The following is a 13,332-nucleotide window of genomic DNA, read 5'->3' as shown; positions in this document are numbered from 1 at the left end:
GAAACCTAGGGGACTTCAAATTCTAGTTCTGTTATTTTCCATGTCCTTATGAGAATTGCTTCCCTCTTAGTTTCTCAGTTTTGTTTCCTATAAGATATGGGTCATTATACTCTTCGCAGAGTTTGAAAAATTATTTGGGATAAGGTATGTAAAAGCAACAAACAACAGCATTTGCCCATATTAGCAGTTCAATCAATGTTGCTTAGTTAAATTTGCTTCAATTTAAATAACAGTAATAACAGAATAATAAGATAGCAAGATGAAGATATTTAGAAAAAGCAAAATCCACAATATAAATATAAGCAACATTAGAAGGAGTTGGAGAAGATGGAAACTAGAAGTGGACCATGAGATAATGAATCAGTAAAATCTGACTGTGTGGAAAAGTCAGACTGATAATGAGATGCATTGGAAAGAATAGCATTCAGCCATTTATTCTGTCAATACACACAACAGTACTAAATGCCTAAATGCTCAAAGATGAGTGAAAAACTATATAAGACAAGGCCCTCAAGGAGGTTACTGTCTGATGAAGAGGTCAGACATTCAATCATGATGGACTGTGATATGTGCAAACTATGCAGTGATGACAGGTAGGTAGAGAGCTCACAGGGTATTCAGAAAGGCAAGAAAATAGAGGTGTACACACAGACTAGTAAGTTCATCATTGATCAGTAATAACATCGGGAGTATATCGTCACAGACTTTTACAACATCCTATGAAATTTCCATTATTTCAGTCCCTTGCATTGAAGATGGTAAACATTGACTGACATCAAAACTTAAAATTAATTTTTCAAAATTCACAAATGTAAATGAGCGTAAAGAAATCGAAATAACTAAATACGCAAATGGTGCCTTTGTAATTGTATGTCATCTATACTTCTGAAATTATTGAAGCTTATAACTCTACTAAGACTTTTTAGTCACACACTATATATAAATTTTATGTATGTGCTTATATATTTATATATATAGATGTGCGTGTATGTGTGTGCACGGGCAAGTGTGGGCACAGGAATATTTTTTCCATTATCTTGACAGAACTATTGCCACATTTCTAAGGAAAGTGGTGTAGGCCGGAGCAAAGTAATCAAATAATGATTATTCTGCTAGTGACTGAATACCTGTCTTCAAGTGTGTGGGAGCTTTTCATGTGGTAGATAGATCTACTTCCTCTCTGAGGTTTGGGCGGAAATGTAGAGTAGGCAGATTTGGGTCAGCAGTGAACAAAATACCTCCCTGGGAGCAAGTCTTGGCCTACATTCTCAGTTTTCCAACAGTCTGCAGAGAGGATCCCCAGACTGAAGTGCCCTGTGGCCTTTTTTAATAGGATAGAATGTCTCTGATCAGGTCAAGCTGTGAGGATTGTTTAGCTTCAGAGAAGAGATGGACAGAGGAAAAGGATTGGTAAGGAAGAACATCTGCAGAGCCTTCGGGAAGCTGCTGCATGACTGATGCCGTCTCCCTGGGATAAGCCTCTCTCGTGACACCATGGTGAGGGCAGTGGGTCCTGATCCTTTGCTCTGGTGCTTCCTGTTTTCAAGTTTTCAATATGCAAGAGCTGGTCCATATATTGCCCACTTTGATCTGCTTTTAATTTTTTCCTTTTTTTGCTAATGTAGGGTTGTCACCCAGTGCAGTCTATCTATCAAGGGCTTCTTTCTCTCTCCAGTTTAATGTCCCCCTTGCTTGCCAGTCTTATTTATTTCTCCATTGGGCTACATCATCATCATAACCCCTATACTGGTATTCCCCCAACTGGTACTGTGGAGATCATCATTATCAGGAACTTTTATATTGTATTAGTGGAACGAAAAAGTGTACAAGTAAAAGCAGCATGCAATTAGGAGTTCAGGTTGGACTAAAACTTAGAAGCCTGAATTTGTTTTTACATTAATAGAAACACTACACTTTGTGCATGACATATTCTGATAATTAATGGCCCTATTTGCAAGTTTTGGCCTAAGTGGGGGAAAACATGCAACTGGTTACATATCTGTGGCCAGGGATGAAAACACCAGTGTCAAGATCAAAAACCAAGATGCTTGAAAAACATTTTCTTGTCATGGGAAATATATTGCCCAGGACTGAAGAATATGAAATATTTTCTTACCTTTGAATGAAGAGTCCTTCTGCATAGGCAATTACATTCAGAGCTACAATGACATTTCCAAGAATTCACTTTCCTCTCTTTGCCAATAAGTTTCCCTTCCTCATTAGTCTACTGCTCAAAGAGAAGAACTTCCAGAAAAGAATTAATATTTACTGAGCATCGCCAACAGGCTGGCAACTGTACTGAGTAACTTTGTGAATGGAATCAAATTTAATCTAAAATTATTAGTTTCATAGATGAGAATATGGAAAATCAAGACACCTAGATAATATGTTTAAAGTCAGGCAATTAATATGTACAAGATTCAAGATTCAAACCCAGGTCTGTTTTACCCTGAAGATTGAGTTTTTTGCTTCTTAGAATCTATATAAGAAAAAGATCTAAGAAATCTCTATGGAAATTTTAAAATTGATGGAATATTTGTCTTTTTCTGTTTCATTTTATTAACCTGGAGCCAATCTGACACTTTCCTGGAAATACGTCCTCACTGAATCTCTTTTTTTCTTGGATTATCCATAAACCTTGGTAACACATGTGTCCAATGCAAGAGGACCCACTCAGAGATGGATAGGGAGTTGAAAGCTAATATGTAGTCAAATACAGGGTGAAAACTTGGTTTCTAGCAAAGGGTTTTCTATAGTCCCATCTACTTAGGAGACTGATGCCAGTGGATTGCTTGAGCCCAGGAGTTCAAGGTTACAGTGAGCTGTAATTGCACCACTGCACTGCACCATGGCTGACAAATAGAAATATAAACAACAAAAAATTGTAATACAGCAATGAAAAATAACACAAAATTTGAAACTACAGCATCATAACTATTTACATGGCTTTTACATGGTATTAGGTATTATAAGTAATCTAGAGATCATTTAACACATATAGGAGAATGTCTGTAGGTTATATGCAAATACTATGCCATTGTATATAACGGATTTGAGCATCCCTGGATTTTGGTATTCAGGGGAGGGTCCTAGAACCAATCCCCTGCAAATACCAAGGGAAGATTATACATTTTCTTTAACCTAAAATATATTAAATAATTGTGAAAGTCTGAGATTTTTTTCCCTACTACAGGAGCTAATTCAAAATCCTGTCAACCTATTTAAAGCCTACCAGCTATTGGGCCATGATGCTAGTCATAACATTCATGTTGCTATAAACTCTGATTCTTAACCCACACAGAGGCAGGCCATACCAGAAGTTCATTGTGTGCGTGTGTATGTGTGTGTGTGCGTGTATGTGTAATTTGACGGAACATATTAAAATTTTCTACTGTTTTATAATACCAGTGCTTTCCCACTAGAAAATACAGCTTAGAAAAATAGTTGCAACTGGTAGAGAAAACACGATGGGGAAGTATTTTAGGGGCAAAGGCTATGAAAGATTGGGAAATACAGAAAAGCCAACATCTGGAATTTTGGTTAAATCCTTCCCAGAACACAGTTATGCCATTTGTTCAACAAATATTTATTGAATGTCTGCTGTGTTTCTGGCCCTGCAGAGACTGAGATGAATCAGATAAAAATCCCCTATTCTCAAGAAGTTCGCAGTCTCACAGAGGTCAAAGTAGTTATGTCAACAAATCATGACAGAAGAGTAGGTTATGTATTTCTGTAAGAATATACAGGGTGGTGGGTCACACAAGAGATGATGGGAGAGGTCTTGGATACCCTCCCTGAAGAGATGACTTTTGAATTCTATTTTGAGGCCTGAGAAGTACAACTGTTATGATAAAAGGAACAGTTATTTTGGGCAAGAGAGCAGTGGATAAAAAGACCAGGCGCACAGAAGACTGTAGCATTCTTGGGGGACAGAATTGAATTCTTGATGTCAGGCTCAACTGGTCCATGTGGAAAAACATAGGAGGTGAGCCTGGCAAGCAAGGTAAAGTCTAGGTTAGGGAAATAACATTTGACAGTCCATCATGCAGGCAGAGGTATGCTGTGTTATGTGAGCCACAAACTTCAAATCACTCTAAGCAGGAGGAGTCACATGTTTAATTGGGTGGTTGATGGTGTTGGGGTTTTAAAGGAACCATCAATCTCCTACAAGGGTTAGAAGGTAGTTCCTCTCTTTAAAGCACGTATATTTTCATGACTAATGAGTGGATTCCTAGTTTGCATAAGGTTGAAGGTGGACTTGGAATTTCTTTTTAAAAAATATATGCAAACAAAAATTGGCTAAACGCTTGTCATAAAGTAGGAAGTTTGCACATGAGAAAAAAACATTTGTTTCCTCACACACACTTGAATAATTAATTATTAATATTTCCTGTGCTAACATAGAATAGATTGCTGAAGCTCATGCTTTCTTGTGGCATTTCAAGAAGGAACAATAACCCAACATAAAATAGTGAGGCAGGCTTGCCACCGAAGGAAGTTCCCTTCAAAGGCAAGCCTGCCACACCATTTTCTGTGGGAAAATGTAGGGTGTGAGCCTGGAAGGCAAAGTGAAGTCTAGGTTAGGGAAATAATATGTGATCATCCACCATGCAGGCAGGAGTGCGCTGAGTCATGTGAGCAACAAACTTCAAATCATTCTAAGCAGGAGGAATGACATGTTTAACAGGGTGGCTGAGGGTGTTGGGGGAAATCCCTTCACTGGCAAGTCTGCCACACCATTTTCTGCTTGGCTCTTGCCCGTTCTTCAGTGGGAATTCCCTACCAAATCCAAAAGAGCCTGTTTCTGAAATTTATTCCAAAATGCAGATAGCTTGTTTCGTGATCGTATCATGCCAAATGGCGGTGGCTTCTGCAGATACTTAAATGAAAGAACAAGTAAGAACAATTCTGGTGGTTAACCTTTATGATAAGAGAGTGCCCTCAAATCTGCCGAGCAGAGAGCCACTGTGATTCCAATGGTCTTGACCGGGCGCACGTCCTGTCTCCCCTCTTTCTGCAGATAACACAGCAGGCGTGTATGCCCGGCGTGGAGGGTTCAGTCGGCAGAAGCAGGACTTGTACCTCCTGCCCATAGTGATCAGCGATGGCGGCATCCCGCCCATGAGTAGCACCAACACCCTCACCATCAAAGTCTGCGGGTGCGACGTGAATGGGGCACTGCTCTCCTGCAACGCGGAGGCCTACATTCTGAACGCCGGCCTGAGCACAGGCGCGCTGATCGCTATCCTCGCCTGCATCGTCATTCTCCTGGGTAAGGGCGCTTCCTGGTCCCCTGCAGGAAGGGCCTGGCAACCGGATGCCCCTCCTTGAAACACACACTTCTCAAATACAGGCTGGTAACCAGAACCCTGTTATGACTGTCGACACGGTTTAAGACAAGAAGTGGAGTAGTGGGGCGGAGTGGTGGTTGCCAGGACGAGATGGGGGTTGTCTGCCTCGTGCATTTGACGGAGTATTGGGGGGAGCAGACAATTGAGTTCCTGCGGAGAACAGGGAAGGTCAGGAGCATTTTGCCGGGCCATCACAGGGCTGTATAGCAGGAGCCACTAGGGGGCTTCAGGGACATCAGAGAAGGTTTGGCATAAGAGGAATTTGGGCAGAAACCTGGTGTATTAGCAATGGTTTTGTCTCACAACATAAAGGAGAAGGCTTAGGGACATTAGGCGCATAAGGAGGAGCAAAAGACAGCAGAGGAAGGACTCGGGAACTGGAAGAAGGAAGAAGCAGGACTCTAACCCCTCCACTAATTATCATTTATAACATCTATTCTAACACCTCAGCTCATGGATACCCCTTGGAGGCTTTTCCTGCACCTGCCCCTGCGTAGGTGCCGCTCTTCTGCATTCTGTGTCATCTGTGGCTTATTCTGTAGAAAAGCCATGTGCTGGTCCTCATAACATTTACCATTTCTGGGCCTCAGGAAGATCATTTTGTCCCAAAGTCTCAGAACTAGTGACTGACCAAATCAGGATTCAAACCTATGCATGTCTGACACCAAACCTACACTTTTCCCATGGTGCTTGGTCCTACCTCGAATGAATTTATGGAACTTTACTCTATAGGGAAGAGCCAGTACATTCAGTTCAGCAAATAGTTACTGGGTATTATCTGGGCCACAGGCCCTATGTTAGGTCCTGAGAGATTAAAAGAAGAAGGCTGTGTGATCTCTGTCCTCAAAAGGTTCACAGTATGTCAAGGAAGGTATGCATGAAGAGATAAACTCTTTATTCCATAGGAAAGAGCCAGTGAGTTCAGTTCAGCAAATAGTTATTGGGTATTCTCTGGGCAACAGGCCCTATGTTAGGTCCTGAGGGATAAAGAGAAGAAGTCTATGAGATCTGTGTGCTCTACAGGTTCACAGAATATCAAGGAAAGTATGCATGAAGAGAAAAACTGAGGGACATGGTGGGTGCTATAATAGGGACATGAACACAAGATGGTTGGGGCACAGAGTAGAAAGCACCTGACATGGGCCGGGCTCAGTAGCTCATGCCTGTAATCCCAGCACTTTGGGAGGTGGAGGCGGGCCAATCACCTGAGGTCAGGAGTTCAAGACCAGCCTGACCAACATGGAGAAACCCCGTCTCTACTAAAAATACAAAATTATCTGGGTGTGTTGGTGCATGCCTGTAATCTCAGCTACTTGGGAGGCTGTGGCAGGAGAATCACTTGAACTCGGGAGGCGGAGGTTGCGGTGAGCCAAGATAGCACCATTGCACTCCAGCCTGGGCAACAAGAGCAAAACTCTGTCTCCAAAAAAAAAAAAAAAAAAAGGCGGGGGGCACCTAACATTGCCTGGGAAGGTCGAAGAAATCCTCCTGGAGGATGTGACATATAGGTTGGCTGCTGAGAGTTGTCCAGCTGGGGACAGAGGCTTGGATAGATGAATATTTCAAACAGAGGAAGTAAAATACAAAAGCCCTAAAAAGTTAATAGAAGTGGAGACAGATGTGTAAACCATGTGATAAATATTATAATGAGGGTAAGAATAGGGCCAGGCTGGTGCATGAAAAAGGTGCCACTAGTCCTGTCTAGTGTCAGGATGGGAGCCCAGGAAATGTATCCATGATGAAAGAAAAAAGAGTCCACCAAACAGAGAAAGTGAAAAGGAGTGGTCTGTGCTCGTGAAAGTGCCCACAAGAACAAGGCACAGAGCTTTGGGAGCCACATGAAGACCAGGGCAAATACAATCTCCCATCCCTGCTTCTCAGAGCAATGGTGGAGCCAGAGGGGTGCTCAGTTGGAGTGCCAGATTCAGCCACAAATATTTTCTTCAGCCTTGCTGAGTGTGTGGGAGAGCCTTCTAATGGAACACTGTAGAAGTCTCTTGGGGAACAGAGGGAATCAATGAAGAATTAAACTGTTCCTGAACTTTCCTTATAAATGACTCTGATCACCCTTCCTAGGTTGCCCAAGCTTAAAGGAACCTCCTCTCCCAGGGAAGACATGAGATTGCTTTATCTGGGTTCCAGCTGATGCTATTTTACTATGTTAAAATAAACAGAAGATTTTGTCTTCTGGGGGTCTTTATAAACTTCCTTTCCTCTATGTGGTGGCTACAGAGAGTCCAGCCAGACTTATGATAAGATTTCCCATTAAGTTAGTATAGGACCAATGCTCTTTCTCAGACATTGGCAGGAGCTAGCCATCACCCCCTATAAGATGGTAGGCCCTGAGGGCTCTGCATGTCCTCATTTTTAAACCTTGGAAAAACAGCTACCTTCCTTTGCAAAGAGAAATTGGCATTAGCCACTTCTAAGAGACTACAGATGAGCATGTTTAGAATCGGCCTAGTTCTTAGGAAGATGACTTCTACATGGTATCTGGATTCATTTGTTAAAAGTTCAAAATTGTCCCAACCTTCCAAGTTGTTGGACGTAATGTTTTCACGGCAGCATTTGTAGAGGAAGAGCCAGGCGGGGGTCAATTTTACACATCCCTGGGAATTCCAGGCAAAGCTCTCATTTCCTATACCGTTTCCAGTTGTGAGCATTTGTACCTCATGGTTTATGGTAATCAGAGTTCCTCTGGTAGAAGAACCCAGGAATACTGAACTTAACGAATGCTTACTTTCTTTTTCTTTCCCTCCAGTCATTGTAGTACTGTTCGTGACCCTGAGAAGGCAAAAGAAAGAACCACTCATTGTCTTTGAGGAAGAAGATGTCCGTGAGAACATCATTACTTATGATGATGAAGGGGGTGGGGAAGAAGACACAGAAGCCTTTGATATTGCCACCCTCCAGAATCCCGATGGTATCAATGGATTTATCCCCCGCAAAGACATCAAACCTGAGTATCAGTACATGCCTAGACCTGGGCTCCGGCCAGCGCCCAACAGTGTGGATGTCGATGACTTCATCAACACAAGAATACAGGAGGCAGACAATGACCCCACAGCTCCTCCTTATGACTCCATTCAAATCTACGGTTATGAAGGCAGGGGCTCAGTGGCCGGGTCCCTGAGCTCCCTAGAGTCGGCCACCACAGATTCAGACTTGGACTATGATTATCTACAGAACTGGGGACCTCGTTTTAAGAAACTAGCAGACTTGTATGGTTCCAAAGACACTTTTGATGACGATTCTTAACAATAACGATACAAATTTGGCCTTAAGAACTGTGTCTGGCGTTCTCAAGAATCTAGAAGATGTGTAAACAGGTATTTTTTTAAATCAAGGAAAGGCTCATTTAAAACAGGCAAAGTTTTACAGAGAGGATACATTTAATAAAACTGCGAGAACATCAAAGTGGTAAATACTGTGAAATACCTTTTCTCACAAAAAGGCAAATATTGAAGTTGTTTATCAACTTCGCTAGAAAAAAAAAAAAACACTTGGCATACAAAATATTTAAGTGAAGGAGAAGTCTAACGCTGAACTGACAATGAAGGGAAATTGTTTATGTGTTATGAACATCCAAGTCTTTCTTCTTTTTTAAGTTGTCAAAGAAGCTTCCACAAAATTAGAAAGGACAACAGTTCTGAGCTGTAATTTCGCCTTAAACTCTGGACACTCTATATGTAGTGCATTTTTAAACTTGAAATATATAATATTCAGCCAGCTTAAACCCATACAATGTATGTACAATACAATGTACAATTATGTCTCTTGAGCATCAATCTTGTTACTGCTGATTCTTGTAAATCTTTTTGCTTCTACTTTCATCTTAAACTAATACGTGCCAGATATAACTGTCTTGTTTCAGTGAGAGACGCCCTATTTCTATGTCATTTTTAATGTATCTATTTGTACAATTTTAAAGTTCTTATTTTAGTATACATACAAATATCAGTATTCTGACATGTAAGAAAATGTTACGGCATCACACTTATATTTTATGAACATTGTACTGTTGCTTTAATATGAGCTTCAATATAAGAAGCAACCTTTGAAATAAAAAAAAAAGATTCTTTTTTAATTCTGGGTTTGATTCTTAACATTGAAAAAAACGTTAAGTATTTCTAATGATCCATTTATATTTCTAATTTAATTGTGATCTTTTAATAACCCTATTTATGATCTGTTGTAGTCTGTCTGATGCTTTTATTGTTTATTTAAAATCAAATATGTTTTACAAATGTTTTTTCAGACAAGATTCTGTAACATCATGTAAAGCTTTTTTGTACATTCTTGGTGTTAACCTCCCGGCTTCTCTTCACACACATCTTCTAAAAAAGAAGGATGTGGAAGAACTAGGTCAGTCTATGACTTTGCAATATGTGTTATATAATATGCATTTATCTTGTATATCAGTAATTTGATGGTTATGAGAGATGAATCCATGAGGGAATGGAGCTATCAGAACTCTAATGTTCCAGGTATACATTCTGTGCCCCGCACTGAGCTTTGGGGGACTGGGGGACTAGAGTCAAAAATACAAATTTGCCCCAGACTCTAATGTTATTCTATTTTTTCTTATGTTGAACTTACCAGGCTATTGTAAGACTCCGACAGTTGAAACTGCTTCTTTTTCCTCCTATAATTTTAACTAACTGTAAAATGATGTGGCATTTTACGTTTTAATGAGAAAGGGCGATTCATTTCAAAAACCTTTGTTTAGAATATGCTTGGGGCCATAAGCTCAGAATGAGGGCAGGGACCATTTTGGATTCTGAGGGTCAATGCCATTTGGTCCGGGAGTGTGTCTACAGTCCCCTGCATCCCAGCTGGTTTACTAGGGATTGAAACTTATGTGAAGGGCATTTCACCTGTTCAGTTGGGCCAAAGGTCGAAACGTAGCAATACTTGGGGAAAGACCACACAAAGTCACACTGCAAGTGCTTTCCCTCTTTCCCCCTACACACAGGGCACGTGCTTTTTCTTGGATTGCAGACAATTTTTACAGTTTTTTTCTGACTTTATTGTGAAAGTTTGTTTCAAGCATTTCTTGATATCATGTTACATACTATTTTTTATGATTTAGTCAACATGCATACAAAGAAATGTTTTTTATGAAGTGCTCACTTCCATTTTACTTTGCATTGAAATCAAATTGGGCTGAACACTTCAATGGAATACATTCTTTGGACAATGTCACTTTAGAATCTTTCATCTCAGTGAAGAATTACGCATTCTCAATACTTCCATAATTGCAGGTTGTGTTCATTTTTTATATAGTTTTTGTAATCCAAAGAATATTTTGCTAGATTTGCACAGATCTCCAATTGAATTTGCAATGAAGAAATAACTCAAAAGGAATATGAATAGCATTTAAATAAGTATACAGCTGTAAGTAACCCTGTCACCATGGATGATCCTTTTCTCTAGGAATGTATTTGGATTAGAGATGACAACTACATTTTCGCATTTTTATGTTGAAGTCTTTTTTAAAAAGGCTGTTTACTTTTCAGTAGTTAAGAATACTTGTTTTTCTTTTTTTTTCTTTTTATCTTTTATTTTTTCTTTAAGCCTCTATTGTTTGTAGAACACTCTTAGAAACTTGGAAATAAAATGTCTTTCCCAACTAGTGGAGTCCTTTTTCATTTGGAGCACATTGCCTTAAAAGAAGTCTTAATTTAAACGATCCTTCCTTATTTCTAAAGTAATCATTGTTTTATACCATCTATGCAGCTAAAAGAAGGAACATGCTTCTGTTCTTTTCCTCAAATAATGGGTATTGTTTCTATTCATCATTCATTCACTGATTCATTCACTAATTCATCAAAATCTTATTTTATAAACCTTGCTCCAGTTACTTGAGGATTCAGAATGAATCTTACTACCTTTCCTGACATCTTTTGATAATTCAACGCTATACCAAAGTATCCACCTTGTTGTCTTATGGTCACCTATTTACCTATTTGCCCTCCTAGACAATACAAGAAGATATTTTATCTCCTTCCAAGTTGAAGGAAGAACATAAAAGGTATAACAGGAAGGAGATGGTGAGATGTAGAGTGTGAACGGAGATTAGGCCACCTGTGGCAATTCTGGACAGATCTTGGGTTTAGCTAAGTTATCTCTTTTAGGCCTGGGTTTCTGGGGGTGACAGGGAAGACAAAAGAGTAGTTTCTTTACACCTCTTGGAGAATTGGTTAAAAGTATAGAGATCATGGCTCTGTATGTCAGGCGGAACCGGGTCAGGAGTACTTGAAACTACTCCTGGGTCATTGTGACATATCCTTCACCTCTTTTTGAGAAGCTTTATAAGACAACAGAGGTGAATGCGGGTTGGGCCGTTGGAGTCTCTGAGCAGAAGAGGGGCAAAATTTATTTGACAGGCAGTGTGGAGAACAGATTAGGAGCATGTAAACTCGGAGGTGTGCCCCAGGAGGGCTTTTGCAGAGGTCAAAATGAAGTAGAATAAGGGCCTGAAATAATCCAGTAATTTGGAGATGGAGAAGAGGAAAGACTTCTCTGCTCCTGTACTGCCATCAGCCTGGTCTGGGCCACAGTCATCTCTGACCCGGAAGACTGACACCACCTCTGGGCTGATCCTCTGCCTCCCAACCTCTTCTTCACAAAAAAAGCCAAAGGGATACTTTTAACACACAATCCAGATCACATGACTTTGTAACTTAAACCTCTTCACTGGCTTCCCAAAGACTTGAAATGAATTCGGATGCCTTTACTTTATTGCTTTACATGAATAGGGCCCTGTGAACCTCTCCAGTGTCATTCCACTCCATCCTCCTTTCAGTGCACGATGCTCTAGCCAGACTGGCCATCTTTCAGTTCCTCATACAAACAAAACACGTTTCCTTTTCCATGGAAAGCAGGTCACTTTTTTTTTTTTTTTGTATTGATGACAACTCTTTAAACTTATTTTGCTTTTTGGCTTTATGTATGTGTGTGTGTGGGTGGGTCTGACTGCCCTACCAGAATGTAAGCTCCATGAGGGCAGGGAATCTCGCTTTCTTGTTTACCATTGTATATCCAGTTCTTTACACTGTGCCTGAAACATAACGGGTACACAATAAATATCTGTTGAATGAAAGCAAATACACTGATGAGGCAGATTTATCAGGATTTGATGACTGATTAGAGGTTACCAGTGTGATTTTAAGCATCCTTATCTGAAAAATTAAGTCAACTGTGATCTTAGTACCTAGAATTGGTAAATTGAAAAGAAACGGGTTTGGGGAAAATGAATTGAGCTTGGGTTGGGATTGTAAATGGGAGGTGTTTGTGTGACAACTGGATGGACTTTCAAGTAAGTCACCAGAAGTATAGATTTTCAGTTCACTCATTGCAGAAGTAGGGCCTGGGCATGGAGTGTAAGAGTCATCAAATGGGAGCTGAAGCCTCAGGAGTGACAGCATTTTTCTAATTGGGTTTTCACTGTTCTCGCTCAAATTTAAAAGGATATTTTAATGGTAAAATCCCTCTGGTGTGAAAAGTAAGGCTGAGTTTAGTTTTATTAATAAGGATAATTAGTAAGCATAAACCTTATCCTTGTATGTCAAATGCTTTGAAAAATAGGAAGGGAATATTAACTAGTTCAATCATTCTTCTCTTTAATTAGTGAGGCTTTCTTGAGCTCATACTGTATGGAAGTCATGTACTAAACGTGTGTAACACATCCTGTTTCTATGAGAAGACAAAGTATATGCTACAATCCCTTCATTACACTGAAGAAAATTGTGGACCAGAGAGGTGAAGCATCTTTCCCAAGCTACACAGGAAATGATGTCAAAGCTGGATGGGAGAAAATCTCATTTCTCCCACTTTGGGTCAGGAGATGTATCCTTTAAACTTAGGATAAAGACGCCAACAGCAAGGACTTATACCTCACAATCAATAACTTAGCTAAGCCATTGACAATGAGAACTTGGAAAGGGATGGAAGCTCCCCAGCCTCCATGTGATCAGGT

General features: G+C 40.2%; 1 protein-coding gene across 2 annotated transcripts in view; it reads left to right on the top strand.

Annotated features, from left to right (window-relative positions):
- The window catches only part of CDH11 (cadherin 11), a 181,492-nt gene extending 170,509 nt beyond the window's left edge, over positions 1-10,983 (top strand). The window contains exons 12-13 of one of the 2 annotated variants that reach the window (XM_077983855.1): positions 5,021-5,272; positions 8,113-10,983. In XM_077983855.1, the coding sequence (XP_077839981.1) occupies positions 5,021-5,272; positions 8,113-8,609 (749 nt within the window). In that variant the 3' untranslated portion in view covers positions 8,610-10,983. 2 annotated transcript variants of the gene reach the window in all.
- Positions 10,984-13,332: the final 2,349 nt, after the last annotated feature.

The sequence above is a fragment of the Macaca mulatta genome, chromosome 20 (assembly GCF_049350105.2).
Source record: "Macaca mulatta isolate MMU2019108-1 chromosome 20, T2T-MMU8v2.0, whole genome shotgun sequence".
NCBI classification, from domain to species: domain Eukaryota; kingdom Metazoa; phylum Chordata; class Mammalia; order Primates; family Cercopithecidae; genus Macaca; species Macaca mulatta.
This window is presented reverse-complemented; position numbering and strand designations above follow the sequence as displayed.